The sequence below is a fragment of the Ambystoma mexicanum genome, chromosome 7p, assembly GCF_040938575.1.
Source record: "Ambystoma mexicanum isolate Mex_15411 chromosome 7p, UKY_AmexF1_1, whole genome shotgun sequence".
In the NCBI taxonomy this organism is placed as follows: Eukaryota; Metazoa; Chordata; class Amphibia; order Caudata; family Ambystomatidae; genus Ambystoma; species Ambystoma mexicanum.
The window spans coordinates 169311172-169324723 of record NC_090939.1 but is presented as its reverse complement, the minus strand read 5'-3'; the positions used below and the strand labels follow the sequence as shown (position 1 = coordinate 169324723).

General features: G+C 45.2%; 2 protein-coding genes across 4 annotated transcripts in view; one reads left to right on the top strand and one right to left on the bottom strand.

The window, feature by feature from the left end:
- The window catches only part of GTPBP8 (GTP binding protein 8), a 630806-nt gene that overhangs the window by 571275 nt on the left and 45979 nt on the right, over positions 1-13552 (top strand). Inside the window, exon 8 of one of the 2 annotated variants that reach the window (XM_069636003.1) lies at positions 13258-13395. The exons of the other annotated variant lie outside the window; for it this stretch is intronic. Within the exon in view, the coding sequence (XP_069492104.1) occupies positions 13258-13292 (35 nt within the window). The 3' untranslated portion in view covers positions 13293-13395. Of the gene's footprint in view, positions 1-13257; positions 13396-13552 lie in introns of those variants that run through there. 2 annotated transcript variants of the gene reach the window in all.
- LOC138525797 (aquaporin-3-like) overlaps positions 1-13552 on the bottom strand; it is a 263570-nt gene that overhangs the window by 242675 nt on the left and 7343 nt on the right. The window lies entirely within an intron of this gene.

The following is a 13552-nucleotide window of genomic DNA, read 5'->3' as shown; positions in this document are numbered from 1 at the left end:
TCTCAGTGTGATCTTTTGATCTGTTTTCTTTATTATGATGAAAATAAAAAAAAAATATTAAAAAGCAGAAGTCCACCAGCACTCAGGAATACTGCTTGAAGTGACAAAAGAACTAACTGAGTGACTCGTCAATGGACGCCTTAAAAATAGCAGTAAACGAATCCAAGGGGGAAACAGTGACCCTCTTGTCCACAATGTTTGAGATACAAATGGGGATCTATTAACTAACCAATGGGCCAACTTAAAAGATGAGGTAGCAAAATTGAATGTGGATATGGATGAAGCCACAAAGATTAATGCCCCAGTCCCTCTGCATGAATTGTATGCAGCATCCCACGTTAACCCCCCCGGCCCCCAGGTCATGAAATAAATGACTCAGAATCAGTAATGGAGGAATTCATACGGCTAGCTCAACTATCCGAATGCAAAGAGGTCCCTATTACTGCAGAGGAAAGCATAATCATGGAAGAAGCTATTTACTTGACTAAAGAAGAGTGGCAAGAAATCAAACAGAAAAACTAGGAAACTGAGAAATAGGCAAAAAAAGGCTTCAAAAGATTCCGACCAAGATGGAAGATAAGGAGGTGCTACCTCAAAATCACTTTATAAAAATAAATTCTGAAAGTGATGAGCCCAGAAATCTTTAGGAGAGAGCGAATCAAGGAACCAAAGTTGGGGGAAAAAAAAAAAAACAGACGATCCTAGTAGATGAAAAGGAGCTGAACGATGACTCCAGAGGAAAAACCCTGCAAGTGCCCAAGGTTACCGTCGGGAGTCGAACAGAATCTTTGCAACCACCAATGAAGATCACTCCTATCTTTCTGAATTTGAAAAAAGCAAGCGAAGACCTTTCCATCAGATAAGAACATTGCCCCTACGATTCCTCTCTACCGCTAACATACAGCATCTGAGCTTTTCCCTTTACTCAGAGACAAACATTGCAGAGCTTCGTATGGATTCAAGATTGGCCTTCGAAACTATTATGGGAGCCAAAGAAGATTGGCTAATAAGAGGCTTTCAGATATCCACTACCTTGCCACACTTCGATAAACAAGAGGCCGATCGATTGACGAACAAAGTTAGCTCTATTTTCCAGTCTAATTGGGAAAATCACCTGTTTTACTTCCAAGTATATGGCAATATGTTCTGGAAATTATATCCCAAGTCTTTTTTTAAATTGGGATTACCAGAACAGAAGCTCTAGTCACGGACGTTGTAAGATACTCATCCTGGTACACAAGAGGTTTAAACTCTTTTTCCGAAGCCCAAATAAATAAAAATCAAATAAAAAAAATACCCTATATTCTGCAGACCTTCCATTTGATTTATTTCCAGAAAACTCTGTCCTCTGATGTCTTGGGAGTGGATGGTTTCCCTGCTATCAGCAGATGGCATCTAGAGGAACAAAATGCCGACCAAGTGGAGGCTTAATTACCCTATCTAGTAATTTGACATTTGTTGCCTCAACTTTAATATCTAATGATGTCAATGATAGAGCTAAAAGGGAGGGATTGGGGCCGGGTCAAATTGGATTATAATTGATCTTTATTGGAACCCGGTTTCCTCTCTTCTGATTGATTTTCTAGGAAATGTATCTGATCTTTTGGTGGGTTTGTCAGTTCGATTCCCAGATGAGATGATTGTTATGGGGATGTCAATTCACAGTGTATTGGAGGGGGTTGACAGGTGGGCGGGGGGTGGTTTGGAGCCCTGATTTTGCTCCATCTCTCAGAGGCGTTCAACACAGTCAACCACCCCATCCTGCTGTCTCGCCTGGCCCAGATCGGAATCTCTGGCCAGGTTCTAGCCTGGTTCCCCGCCTTTGTTGGATCGCACTCAAACTCTTGCTATGCCTCCTTTTCCCTCTTTACCCTGTTCCCTCACATGCAGTGTCACTCCCCGATTTTGTTTATCATTTATATGTGGGCGTCAGTGTGCCTCATCCGCGCCCACAGCCTCCACTGTTACTCGTATGCCGACGACACCCAAATCCTGATCTGGCTAGATTGGGATCAGGCGATGGTGTTGGCGTGCCTTCGTGACTGTTTGTGGGCCGTGGGTGACTGGATGGGCCACAACTGGCTCAAGCTTAATGGGGATAAGACTGAGGTGTTGGGATGCCCCCCCTGATCCCCCTCTGTGGATCTCTGCCTATTGGCCCTCTACTCTGGCTCCCCTTCCTCGTCCAGTCAGTAAGGTAAACAATCTTGGGGTCATTCTTTCTGACACTCTTTCCATGGCTAGCCAGGTGGCGGCGGTGTGCCAAGCCAGCCACTATCAACTTAAGATCTTGAAGGTCTTACCTATGATACCTGAACCCCTACGTCCTCTAGTTGTTGCTGCTCTAGTCCTATCTCGCCTGGATTATTGTAACTCTTTGTACCTAGCCCAGCCAATTGGGCTGATACAACGGTTACAACAAATACAGACAAATACAGAACCTAGCGGCTAGGTTAGCCACGGGCACCCCATATGGCGCTCATATTTCCCCCAGTACTGCGTTCGCTTCACTGGTTGCCGGTTAATCAGCGCATCCTATTCAAGGCTATGTGCATTATCCACAGGGCTATTCATGCCCAAGGAGCGGAGTTCTGCAGGCAAAATGTTCTCATTATCTCCCCGCACGTAATCTTTGCTCCTCTTCCTCCGGCCTCCTGGCTGTCCTGAGGTTCCGTCGTACCAGGATAGGCGGTCGAGCCTTCTCCATAGCTTCGGCTAATCTATGGAACGACCTGCCCCTCGATCTGAGGAAAATGTCTAATCACCTGGCTTTTAGAACAGCTTTGAAAATGACTCTTCCATGACGTCTTATTGTAGCTTCAACAGCATTGGCTCTGCCTCCCCTCTCTAGCTCCATGATGCCTTCGAGCGGCCATGAGCTGTACAAATGCACAGAACGTATTGAGAAAACATGGAATAGTTCTGCAAGTAAGGAAAGAAATGCCAATGGTTAGGCCTGTTGCAACTTCATATCAAACTAGGACTTAAGGATGCTTAATGGTAGTATCCAGGGTGACATACCTAGTACACACCTGGCAAAGAGGTTTGTCATTCTCGACGATCGATTATATCTTTACATAAAAAGATATCTTTGACAAATGCAGTGAATTCAGGGTATCAGAGGGTAATATAGACGATCACTGTATGCTAGAGGCAACTTTTACTTTTGGTCAGAGTAATCAATCTCCTTTCTATTCTGAGGAATTGGCAGCAAATACTGCTGGTAACCGATTTGAAAGAGACAGGCGTACCCTCATTAACAAACTTTAGTTTGTAATGATTTCTCAGCACAGCAACTTGGAAGATTTTTGTGCTCCTGCCAAATTTAGTGAATTTCTGTGGGACCTCAATCGTCCGCTCTCTGTCTGTCAAACTGACTAGATCTCATAAATATCCCTCAAGTTTATGAAAAGAAAAAGCTTAACAGGCATCAAAGGTCATAGTAAAAGAAAACTATATTGGATCCTAAAACTCTCGAAGTCAAATTAAGATCCTTAAACAACTATAAAAATTGGTTGAGATCCCATAAGTATTTGAGGAGACAGAGAGGGGGAGGAAATGTTGAAGGCTGTATGTGCTAGAAACTCTAGGAATTTTGGGTCTGTTGTGGGTTCGATGATGGCCGCGAATATCAACTCCCAAGATACTGGTATTCAGGAAAGTTCCTAGCTCGATGCTTTCTCTACGGTATATGGTTCCACAGACTCACAGGTTTCCAATTTAGGATTTTGTTCAAAGTGGTCTCTGAATTATACATCTGAGGACATTTAACAGTCTATCTCTAGGGCAGCCAGTCCTAACAGTCTGAGCAATGCAGTTCTTAAATTAAATCCTGAACTGTGGTCAAAAGTATTAAAGTGCCTCTTTGATAACAATGCTCAGTAAAACAATTTGAGTCATGGAGAAATTAGATCATAATCCCCATCTATAAAAAAGGTGAGCGCTTATCGGCCTATATTGCTTTTAGATGCCGATGGGAAGATCTTTTCGGGCCTCATACTGGGCGAGTTCGAGAAATTGGCAGAGGACAAGGGCATCATTCCTAAGCAACAGACGGGTTTTAGAAGAAGACTCTCTACCTCTCTTAACACCCTGATCCTTAGTTGCTTTAGCTCAGAAACTCTTATAAAAAGGGAGGCACTCCCCTATTCTGAGACTTGGTCTTTCCCAGGCCTCCGACACACCATTAATAGAAAAACTATGGTTGAAACTAAAATCATGGGGACTCCCAGATAATTTGCTTTCCCTTTCCATTTTGATAGAGCTGCATGAAAGATCTTCATTAAGAGTTTGTTGGTGTAACTCAGGGGCTCCATCTCAGTCTATTCAAATGAGAGGGGTGCGCCAATGTTGTCTGATTGCACCTTTTCTTTTTATTTTATATCTGGCAAATCTCTTACAATGGTTGAAGTGCGGTCTGGTGGGACCCAAATTAGGTAACATGAAAATTAATTGGTTAGCGTATGCTGACGATATTGTTGTCTTAGACTATACTCAAAAATCGGTCTGCAACGCTTACTAACTGCTTCATCAGAGTACACCAAAGAAAAGGACTTAAAAATCAGAGTAAATTAAAAATCATTGCTTTCAAACATCCTTTAAAAGAAATTAACACATTTGTTTGGCGATTGGATGATTCTCCGATTTGTACTTCTAAAGAGGTTATCTATTTGGGTTCAAAGATAGCTTTTCCCCACTAAGGCCGACCTACTATCAACTATAGATCTGAAATTAGTCAACTTGGTTGTACAAATGAAGAAAATCCATCATCAATATTGTAAATGTTCCTTGTTGCCACTTAACATTTTTTTTTTAAAAAAATCTATATTGGTAAGGTGGTCCCGGTGATCACATTTGGTATGGAGTGCAACTTTGGGGCCTTCGATATTGATTGGGGTAAGAGCGAGGGGAATTTGGAAGTTCTCTTGCGCTCCCCAATTATATCCTGTATAAGGTTTGAACTGGGTCTTCTCACTGGGCGCATGGATGGAGTGGAAATGGGTGTCGATATTTAGGCTTATTTTGGATCCTCCAAAATCATCTCATGTGGTGAAGTTGCCACATCCATGCACAGTTCTACCCGTCTCTTTCTTAAACTGAGATCTAGATGCGATGAGACTAGCTCTCTTGGATAGTAACATTGATACTCTTAACCAAAATCCGATGAAAACAAAGGAGTCATTGAACCGTATGGATTGGATTAGGACCATAGAGAAAATGAGGTCATAAACTCATTGTTGCCTCAGTTAACCGACAAACCTAGATCATTTGTTCCTCAGCATTAGTTGAAATTTCCTGACTCCTGCAACTCTGATGGACTTCTTAATGCGAATCTCTTACCAACTATGGAAATTCTTCTTGTCTGGCATGGTGACATATGTAACTGACATTTGTGATAAAGGTGATTCAAATGTAACCCAAACTATGTCATCTTTTGATAGACCTGGCCTCCAAGCATCAAGATTCCAGAGATTTGTCCATGACTCCCGCTTGTCTCAGACATGTTTTGGGACAGATTGGTCTCAGGAAATTAAGTTCTCACTTGAGGTGGCTTCCGTCCTGAGAGAACTTAACCTTACTCTGTTAAATTGGTCATATTATATGATCCGAATATTTTGTTTTCTTAAGGTTTCCTTTTATAGAATGAGATTGTTATTTTTGTGTTGTGTTATTCTATATTATGAAATATGTAAAAAGTCATGTTTTTTGGCTAATGCACAATGAATAAAAGTAGTAGAATATTTTTCTCCAATGATTGTTGTTGCAATGTCAAGTCCCTTTATCTGATGACTATTCATGCATTGTTTTGCCAAAGGATTGGCCGCCTGCCTACCCAATGTTATGTTATTTGGTATTTATACAGCGCTCTATATATCATTGGTATGACCTCAAAGCGCTGGTAGGTTTAACGCCCTTGGGGACAGTAGTCCAGGTCAGTAGAGCTAGTAGAGAGAGTTAGCGTCATAGGGTGCACCAGTTATGTGTGCAGCTGGTGAGGTTGCCTGATGGTAGCTGCATCCTAGCATTAGGTGTGTTTGTTCAGACATCAGTTGAATGTGTGCAGTCTGGTCGGTGGGCACCCAGACTGGGTTCTGGCTGCGTTAGGCCTGTAGGACGCTTATGTGACCAGCTAGGCCAGTTTGTCATGGGATAGAGCTGCATTTTATTAGAGTGATGAGGTGTTCGTGGGGTAGTGTTCGTATGTGAGCAGCTAGGCCGAATAATCGTGGGTATAGCTGTACTCTAATCGGAGTGATGGTGTAGAGAGTACGCGTAGTGATATGATGGTTCATGCATAAAGCACCTAAGCATAATGCACTTCGAAGCAAGTGGCGAGTTGCGGACATGCCAGGAATGGTACATGAGGACTGGAAGGGCTGGGTATGCAACGCAATGCGGGGGGCTGTGGTAGGGACAAACAGCAAGGATGCAGGGGCGAGAGAGACAGAGAAAGATTACGGGACGAGAGGGGCTGGGTATAAAGCGACATAGGGGACTGAAGGGGTTGGCAGGCAGTCACTACATGCGATGCGAGAGGGGCATTGGTGTACAGCAATATCACAAATCCTGATCCGTTTGGACCAGGATCAAACTGAGGTTTCAGCTTGCCTCCATGATTGTCTAAAGGCAGTCGGGATATGGATGGACAAGAATTGGCTAAAGTTAAATGGCGATAAGACGGAAGTACTGTTGGTAGGATGCACTCCCAACCCCCTACTGTGGACCCCTGCTTTTTGGCCTCGTTCCCTTGGCCCTGTACCTGATCCAGTCAGTAAAGTAAAGAATTTAGGGGTTATCCTCCCCGCCTCTCCGTCAATGGCTAACCAGGTTACGGCCGTTTGTCAGTCCACTCATCAGATCTGCGTCTTTAAGAGGGTCATGCCTATGATCCCGAAGCCCTCTGCCCTCCTGTGGTGGCTGCGCTAGTCCTCTCACGGTTGGACTATTATCGCTGTACCGGTCACAACCAATCGGTCTTATCCACCGTCTTCAGCGCATGCAGAACCTTGCAGCTAGGTTAGCCACAGGCTCTCCCTATGGGGCCCACATCACGCCAGTGTTACGCCAACTTCATTGGCTTCCGGTGAAGCAGCGAATTCAGTCTCTGTGCATCGTTCACCGGGCAATTCACGGTCAGGGAGCCGAATTCTTACAGTCTAAATTCGTTCGATATGTTCCGGATCGGGATCTCCGTTCCGCTACCTATAACCGTCTTATTGTTCCCAGAGCTAACTGGGAAAGGCTTGGCGGCAGAGCGTTTTCTATTTGCGCGCCCAAACTTTGGAACAATCTCCCCCCGCTACTTAAAGCCACCGCGGACCATCTTGGTTTTAGAAGAGCTTTGAAAACTAACCTATTTTAACTTACGGCCTCTCCATTGGTCTCTCGTGACCGAGCAGTTTTCCTTCTTAGTGCCATGATGCCTTTGGGCGACTGCGCGCTTTATATAAGTTGTAATAAGATAACATAACGTACCAGGCAGATGGGCGTATTGTGTCACCGTGGGGAGGCAAGGGCTGTGCACATAGTTGCGTCATATTTTGCCGGCGGATTGGCGCAGCGACAAGATGGTCTGGGTAGCCAGGTGACATCACTAGACCAGGGGGCGGTATGCATCGACAGCACGTGGGCTGGAGTAGTAAGGCACAATAGGGACATCGCAAGACTAACGGGCTGGGCATACAGTCAAATGGGCCAAAGGGTTACAGCTCGGGGCTTGAGGGGCAGGCGTACACAGCAACAACACAGGAGCTGGCAGGGTAGGGCACATCACAGGGACAGGACATGGGGCCAGATGGAAACATTACGACTGGAAGGATGGGATTACAGTGACAGGATGGGGGAGTGGGAAGGAGGCAAGAAGGCAGGGTTACAAGTGACACACGGGAGCTCTGGGGCATATAGCGACATCACAGGATCTCGATGGTGAATGGACTACGATGACTGGTGCCTATACTCACATGCGATTTGGCTTAGCAGTTGCAGTAAACGAAGGAGGAAAAACCACCCAAAAAAAAATAAAATTCCTCGCCTTCTCTCGGGTGAATTCTATGTCAAGACCGGAGGCTCGGATTATGCTTTCTCTACATCTTTACTGATCAGCAGCAAAGAAAACAAAACCAAAGAACATGAGAATACAAAACTAGTAAAAACTACAATAACTACAATGTTTTTTCTGAGTTTTTGTAGTCCATTTCTATTGGTCCTCGAACTGACCATGTGATAAGTCTCTAAACCAATAAACAAGTCCTCAATGTATAAAACCTCCTGTCCTCTTTCCATTCCTCCTCTTTCTTTGCTGCTCGGCAGCGAGTTAAGTACTTTTTCACTCCATCTTTATACGGTATGAGTGATCATCTTTATACGGTATGAGTGATCGTGAGAGAGTGTTTACATTTTGTTATTACACTATTTTTTCTTTAAAACGCGCGCGCCCATGAACAGGCGGAGCATATCCGCATTCGATCAGTCGGTTCTTGGGAGTTGCTGCCACGACGGAGCTGGTGCACCGGCGGCTGCAGCTCCACAGACCAGACACAGAGGGCACTACGGCACGGAAGAGAGCGCGACGGGACCGCGTAGTTCCAGCGCGCTCTCTCCCATTTTCCTACATTCGAATCCCACGGTGAACGTACGAGTGATACGCGCATTGAAAATACTGATTTCCTTCACCTCGAAAGATCCATTATTATCAGTATCTTCGTTCCGCTTGAGCATGCATCGTTCCATCGGAGTGTAGCGTCCTGTCAGGAACACAACAGCGCCCCTGCAGGCCATCTCAAGGTACTGCACGATAATACGGGCACAGTCCCATGTAAAACCTGTCAATTGGCAATATATTTACATATAATTACGAACCAGGTGATCTAATATATATATGTATTAGCTCCCTTTACAGAGGGTATATAAAGAGCCAAATCCCTGGTATATATATTATATACATACATTTGAATTCCCCAGAGTCTGTGAACCATGAGCTCCTCCAGTGATGAGGAGAATGCTAGTGTTAGCCAAAAGAGGAGCCACTCGGAAATGACTGATGTCCTCCATAAAGCCCTGGGGGCTTCGCTGGGACATGGACCTCAGCAAATAGCGCTGATGGAGGACTGGCTCAGTGCAGGGCCTGGAGGAAATCAAGGGCCTTAAGGCACGGAAAAAATCTAAAGGGGGCAGAAACGCAGCCCACAGGGCGGAAGAAGCCTACACCTCCCCGGGCACACCACTGAAGAAGAAGGGTGGTAAGAGGAAGAGGAAAGGAAAAGCGGGGCCTAGCAGGGGACAAGAAGGATCCTCTAATACCTCAGATGAGGGCGATGACGACTGGGAGGAGGAAATACTATCTATATCCTCCTCAGAGGAAGAAGGTCACAAAGCGCCGAAGAAAAGGAAGAGTGAGGAGCCTGAGGAGGATGGTGTGGAGGACGAGGATTTCAATCCAGAAGCACTAATCACCCCAGATCATCTGAATGGGAGCCGCCCAAAAGAATAGCGGCATATCTAAAGAAACGCCTGAGAGCGCCACTAACCAAAGAGGCTAGGTGCAAGATGAGGGCGGAATGCCCCAGACCTCACCTCCCAGAGGATGCGGCGGAGACACCCGTCATAGATGAGATGATAACCTTCATGAGCAAATTCACAAAAGATGTGAGGAAGGGTCTGGATAGATTCTGGCGGTCATGCCAGGATAAGATGTTAGATATGACGGGACCCCTCACAAAGATTCTCCAGATAGGAGAGGGGGCTAAAGTCAAAAGGAGAGCCGATAGACCCATCAATTTTAATCAGGTGGGCCCAGATGGGCGATATGCATGTTGGGGAACGCCAATCATGCCATTATCACGGAAAGGAGGAGATCTTTGTTAGTGAAGATCGACCCTAAGTTGAGTGAGTTGGCCTCCTCAGAATCTGCATCATCTACGAAAGGGAAATTATTTGGGGACTCCTTTATCAAGGAGCTAACCAAATTTGTGAGCTAACCAAATTTGTGAACTCCTATGCAGCCTTGGATAAGGCGCAAGCCTCTCTTAAGAGAGTGTTCGGGAGGCCAATTTTTGGACGGGCCAGCAGAGGCAGGGGTCGCTCGGCTGGCCGGTTCCAATACAATCGTTCCCATCAGGACAGAGCTCAATGGCGAGAGCAAGAGGAGCGTAGACAAACGCCTTTCTTCCCATCAAGGAGTAGAGGAAGAGGCAGAAACTGGCGACAAGGGGAATGTCAGCAGAATAACCCAGGTGAGAATAACATACCCATGTCTAAATACCCCAGAAGTAGGGGGGAAGGACTGCTCAATTTTTACAAAATTGGTTGAACATATGGGGGGGGATTCCTGGGTGATACAGACCACTCAAGGTTTTTATATAGATTTTCTAGATACATCACATCAGGAAAAACACCAAAGGGGCTGGAAATGAGCAGGGAAGACAGTCTTACTGGAAAGAGAATTGCGAGGGCTGGAAAGCAAAAGACCTATACGACCCGCATCAGGTCAGGCAGGAGGTTACATAAGCAATATGTTCCTAGTAAAAGGGAAGCACAAGACAAGACCAATCAAACCTGAGAGGCCTAAACGGATACCTGGTGTACAGATACTTCAAGATGGAAGCGATACGCCTGTTAAGAGATACCCTAATTCAGGAGACTGGCTAGCCAGGATAGATTTGAAAAAAGCATACCTGACTATTCCCATAGCAGAAGAGCACTGCAGATTTCTGAGATTCATCTGGGAGGAAACAACATGGGAATTTCGATGCCTACCCTTCAGCCTGGCATCGGCACCATGGTGTTTCACCAAGATGATGAAACCAGTTGTATAGCACCTCAGAGGTCGAGGGATAAGACTTATAATATAGCTAGACGATATATGTCTAATGTGCCAAGAGAAGGAGACGCTGATAGAGCAAGTACAGATAACAATAGATTTGTTAGAGAGTCTGGGTTTTTGGGAGAAATCCAGTATAGTACCAGTGCAAGCAGTGGAATTCCTGGGTTTCATAGTGGACTCAATTCAGGGAACGCTCAGTCTACCCATTCACAAGGTGAACAATATCAAAAAACAGCTGAGACACACTAGCGAAGGAAGAACTGTCGTTGAGGGACATTGCAAGATTAGTGGGTCGCCTAGCGGCGTCAATCCAAGCAATTTTCACAGGACCTCTACGTTACAGGGCACTCCAGAGGCTGAAGATCTATCACCTCGGGAGGGGCGCTTCCTACGAGTCAAAGGTGACTATTTCACAAGAGGTGAGGGAAGAGTTAGAATGGTGGCTCATTCATATGGAACGGGAGAGCGATATTTGGTTCAGCCCCGGACCTGATCATCGAATCCGACGCCAGCAGATGGGGCTGGGGAGCCCGATGGGAAACCTGCCGACAGGGGGTCGGATCAAGAGACGAGCCTCCACATCAACTGCCTGTAGTGGCTAGCAGGGTCCTTTGCAGTGAAATGCTGGACCCAGGAGAGGGCTCAATGCTGCGTTCTGCTAAAAATGGACAATGTCTCGGCAGTCAGGTACATCAACAGACTGGAAGGGACAAGATCCAGGTCACTAGCAGAACTGGCAAAGGAGTTCTGGGAACTCTGTCTGAAGAGAAGAGTCTCAGTGACGGCGGAATATCTGCCGGGCCAGCAGAACGAAGTGGCCGATTGGAACTCCAGATACCTCAGACGCCAGGGATTGGAAGCTGGACGAGGTAGTGTTTCAGGAACTGATGTCTCGATGGGGTCCATGCCAGATCGACCTATTTGCATCAAGACTAAACAGGCAATTACCCTGGTTCTTCAGCTGGAGACCGGATCCAGAATCGGAGGCGACGGATGCATTCCTGCAGACGAACTATGCGTTCCCTCCTTTCTCCATGATAGCGAGGACGCTAACTCAGGTGAGACGCCAGAGAGCATCGCTAATCCCAATTACGCCAGACTGGAAGGGGCAGGTGTGATTTCCCAGCCTGCTGGAATTGACAACCCTGTGGCTTTACCAAACACAGAATTCATCATTCGAGATCCCAGAGATCTCAGTCATCCACTAGTGAGGTCAGGAGGACTCAATCTCTTAGCGTGGGCGATTTCAGGAGATCTTGGGTTAGGACAGGACTATCGGATGAAGCTGAAAACATCATTAGCGAATCCTGGGCCCCAGGGACACAAAGCTTATAGATCAGCATGGGATAGATGGAGTAGCTGGTGTTTGGAAAGGAATATCCATCCCGATGGAACGGATGTAGTTCATGAAGCTAATTATTTTTTAGCTCAGATGGCAGCTCAAGGAAAGTCGTACAGAACTATCAACACAGCCAGGTCTGCGATTTCTGCAGGGCACCATAGAGTAGAGTAGAGGGCTTAGCGATTGGGGAACATCCATTAATCTGTAGACTTCTAAGGGGAGTAAAGCTGCTCAGACCCCCTAGCGAGAAGTATAATCAATTATGGGATGTAGACAAGGTTTTGAGGTTATTTTTATCATGGCCAGATAATCAGGATTTGACACGGAAAGCGATTTCAGGCAAGTTATCCATGCTTCTATGTCTTTTAGCATGTAAGAGATCCTCTGATGTTAGAGCACTGGAGGTCAACAGGAAAAGTATATCTCCGAACGGAGTGACCTTTCTCAGAACAAGAAGGACCAAAACAGGTTTGAAATCTATTTCTTATGAGGCTTTCCCAAATCAACTGAAATTATTTCCAGTCAGATGCTTAGCAGCATATGACAAGGGAAGTAAGGCCCCCGGGAGTTTCACCATTATTAATAGCAATTTGTAAACCATTTAAAGCGGTTAGGCCGGCCACCATAGCCAGATGGCTTAGATGGGTGATGGTACAAGCGGGCATCAATATTGAGAGATATGGCGCCCATTCAACTAGAGGAGCGATGGCTACTAAAGCGTATAACATAGGAGCCAGAGTAGAGGACATTATGAGGTCTGCAGATTGGTCGAATTAATCGACTTTTAAAACTTTCTATTTTAAACCTATGTAAAGTGCGACATTGTTAGTGGTGAGTAAGCTTTGAACAAGCATAATCCGAGCCTCCGGTTTTGACATAGAATTCAGATTTTGAACACATTCATTACAGAAAGTCATAATTTTATTAAAGACACTGAGGCGAAGGATTATCCCACCCGATCAATCGTAAGAATGTAATGTATTATGAATTATGTAAGGTTGATATTTATTATGTTTAATAAGGCATACATGATGTATACTATATGCAATATTGTTGTAAATTATAGTCACCTCTCTAATTTATGTTTCTATAGGGATGGCGACAGACAACAAGCAATCTGGAATTTGATCTAGGATGTGAATGGAACGGATGGAATTTCAAAGATGAACTGAACACAACCTCGCATGGACACGAAAGAGGAGGAATGGAAAGAGGACAGGAGGTTTTATACATTGAGGACTTGTTTATTGGTTTAGAGACTTATCACATGGTCAGTTCGAGGACCAACAGAAATGGACTACAAAAACTCCGAAAAAACATGGTTATTGTAGTTTTTACTAGTTTTGTATTCTCATTTTCTTTGGTTTTGTTTTCTTTGCTGCTGATCA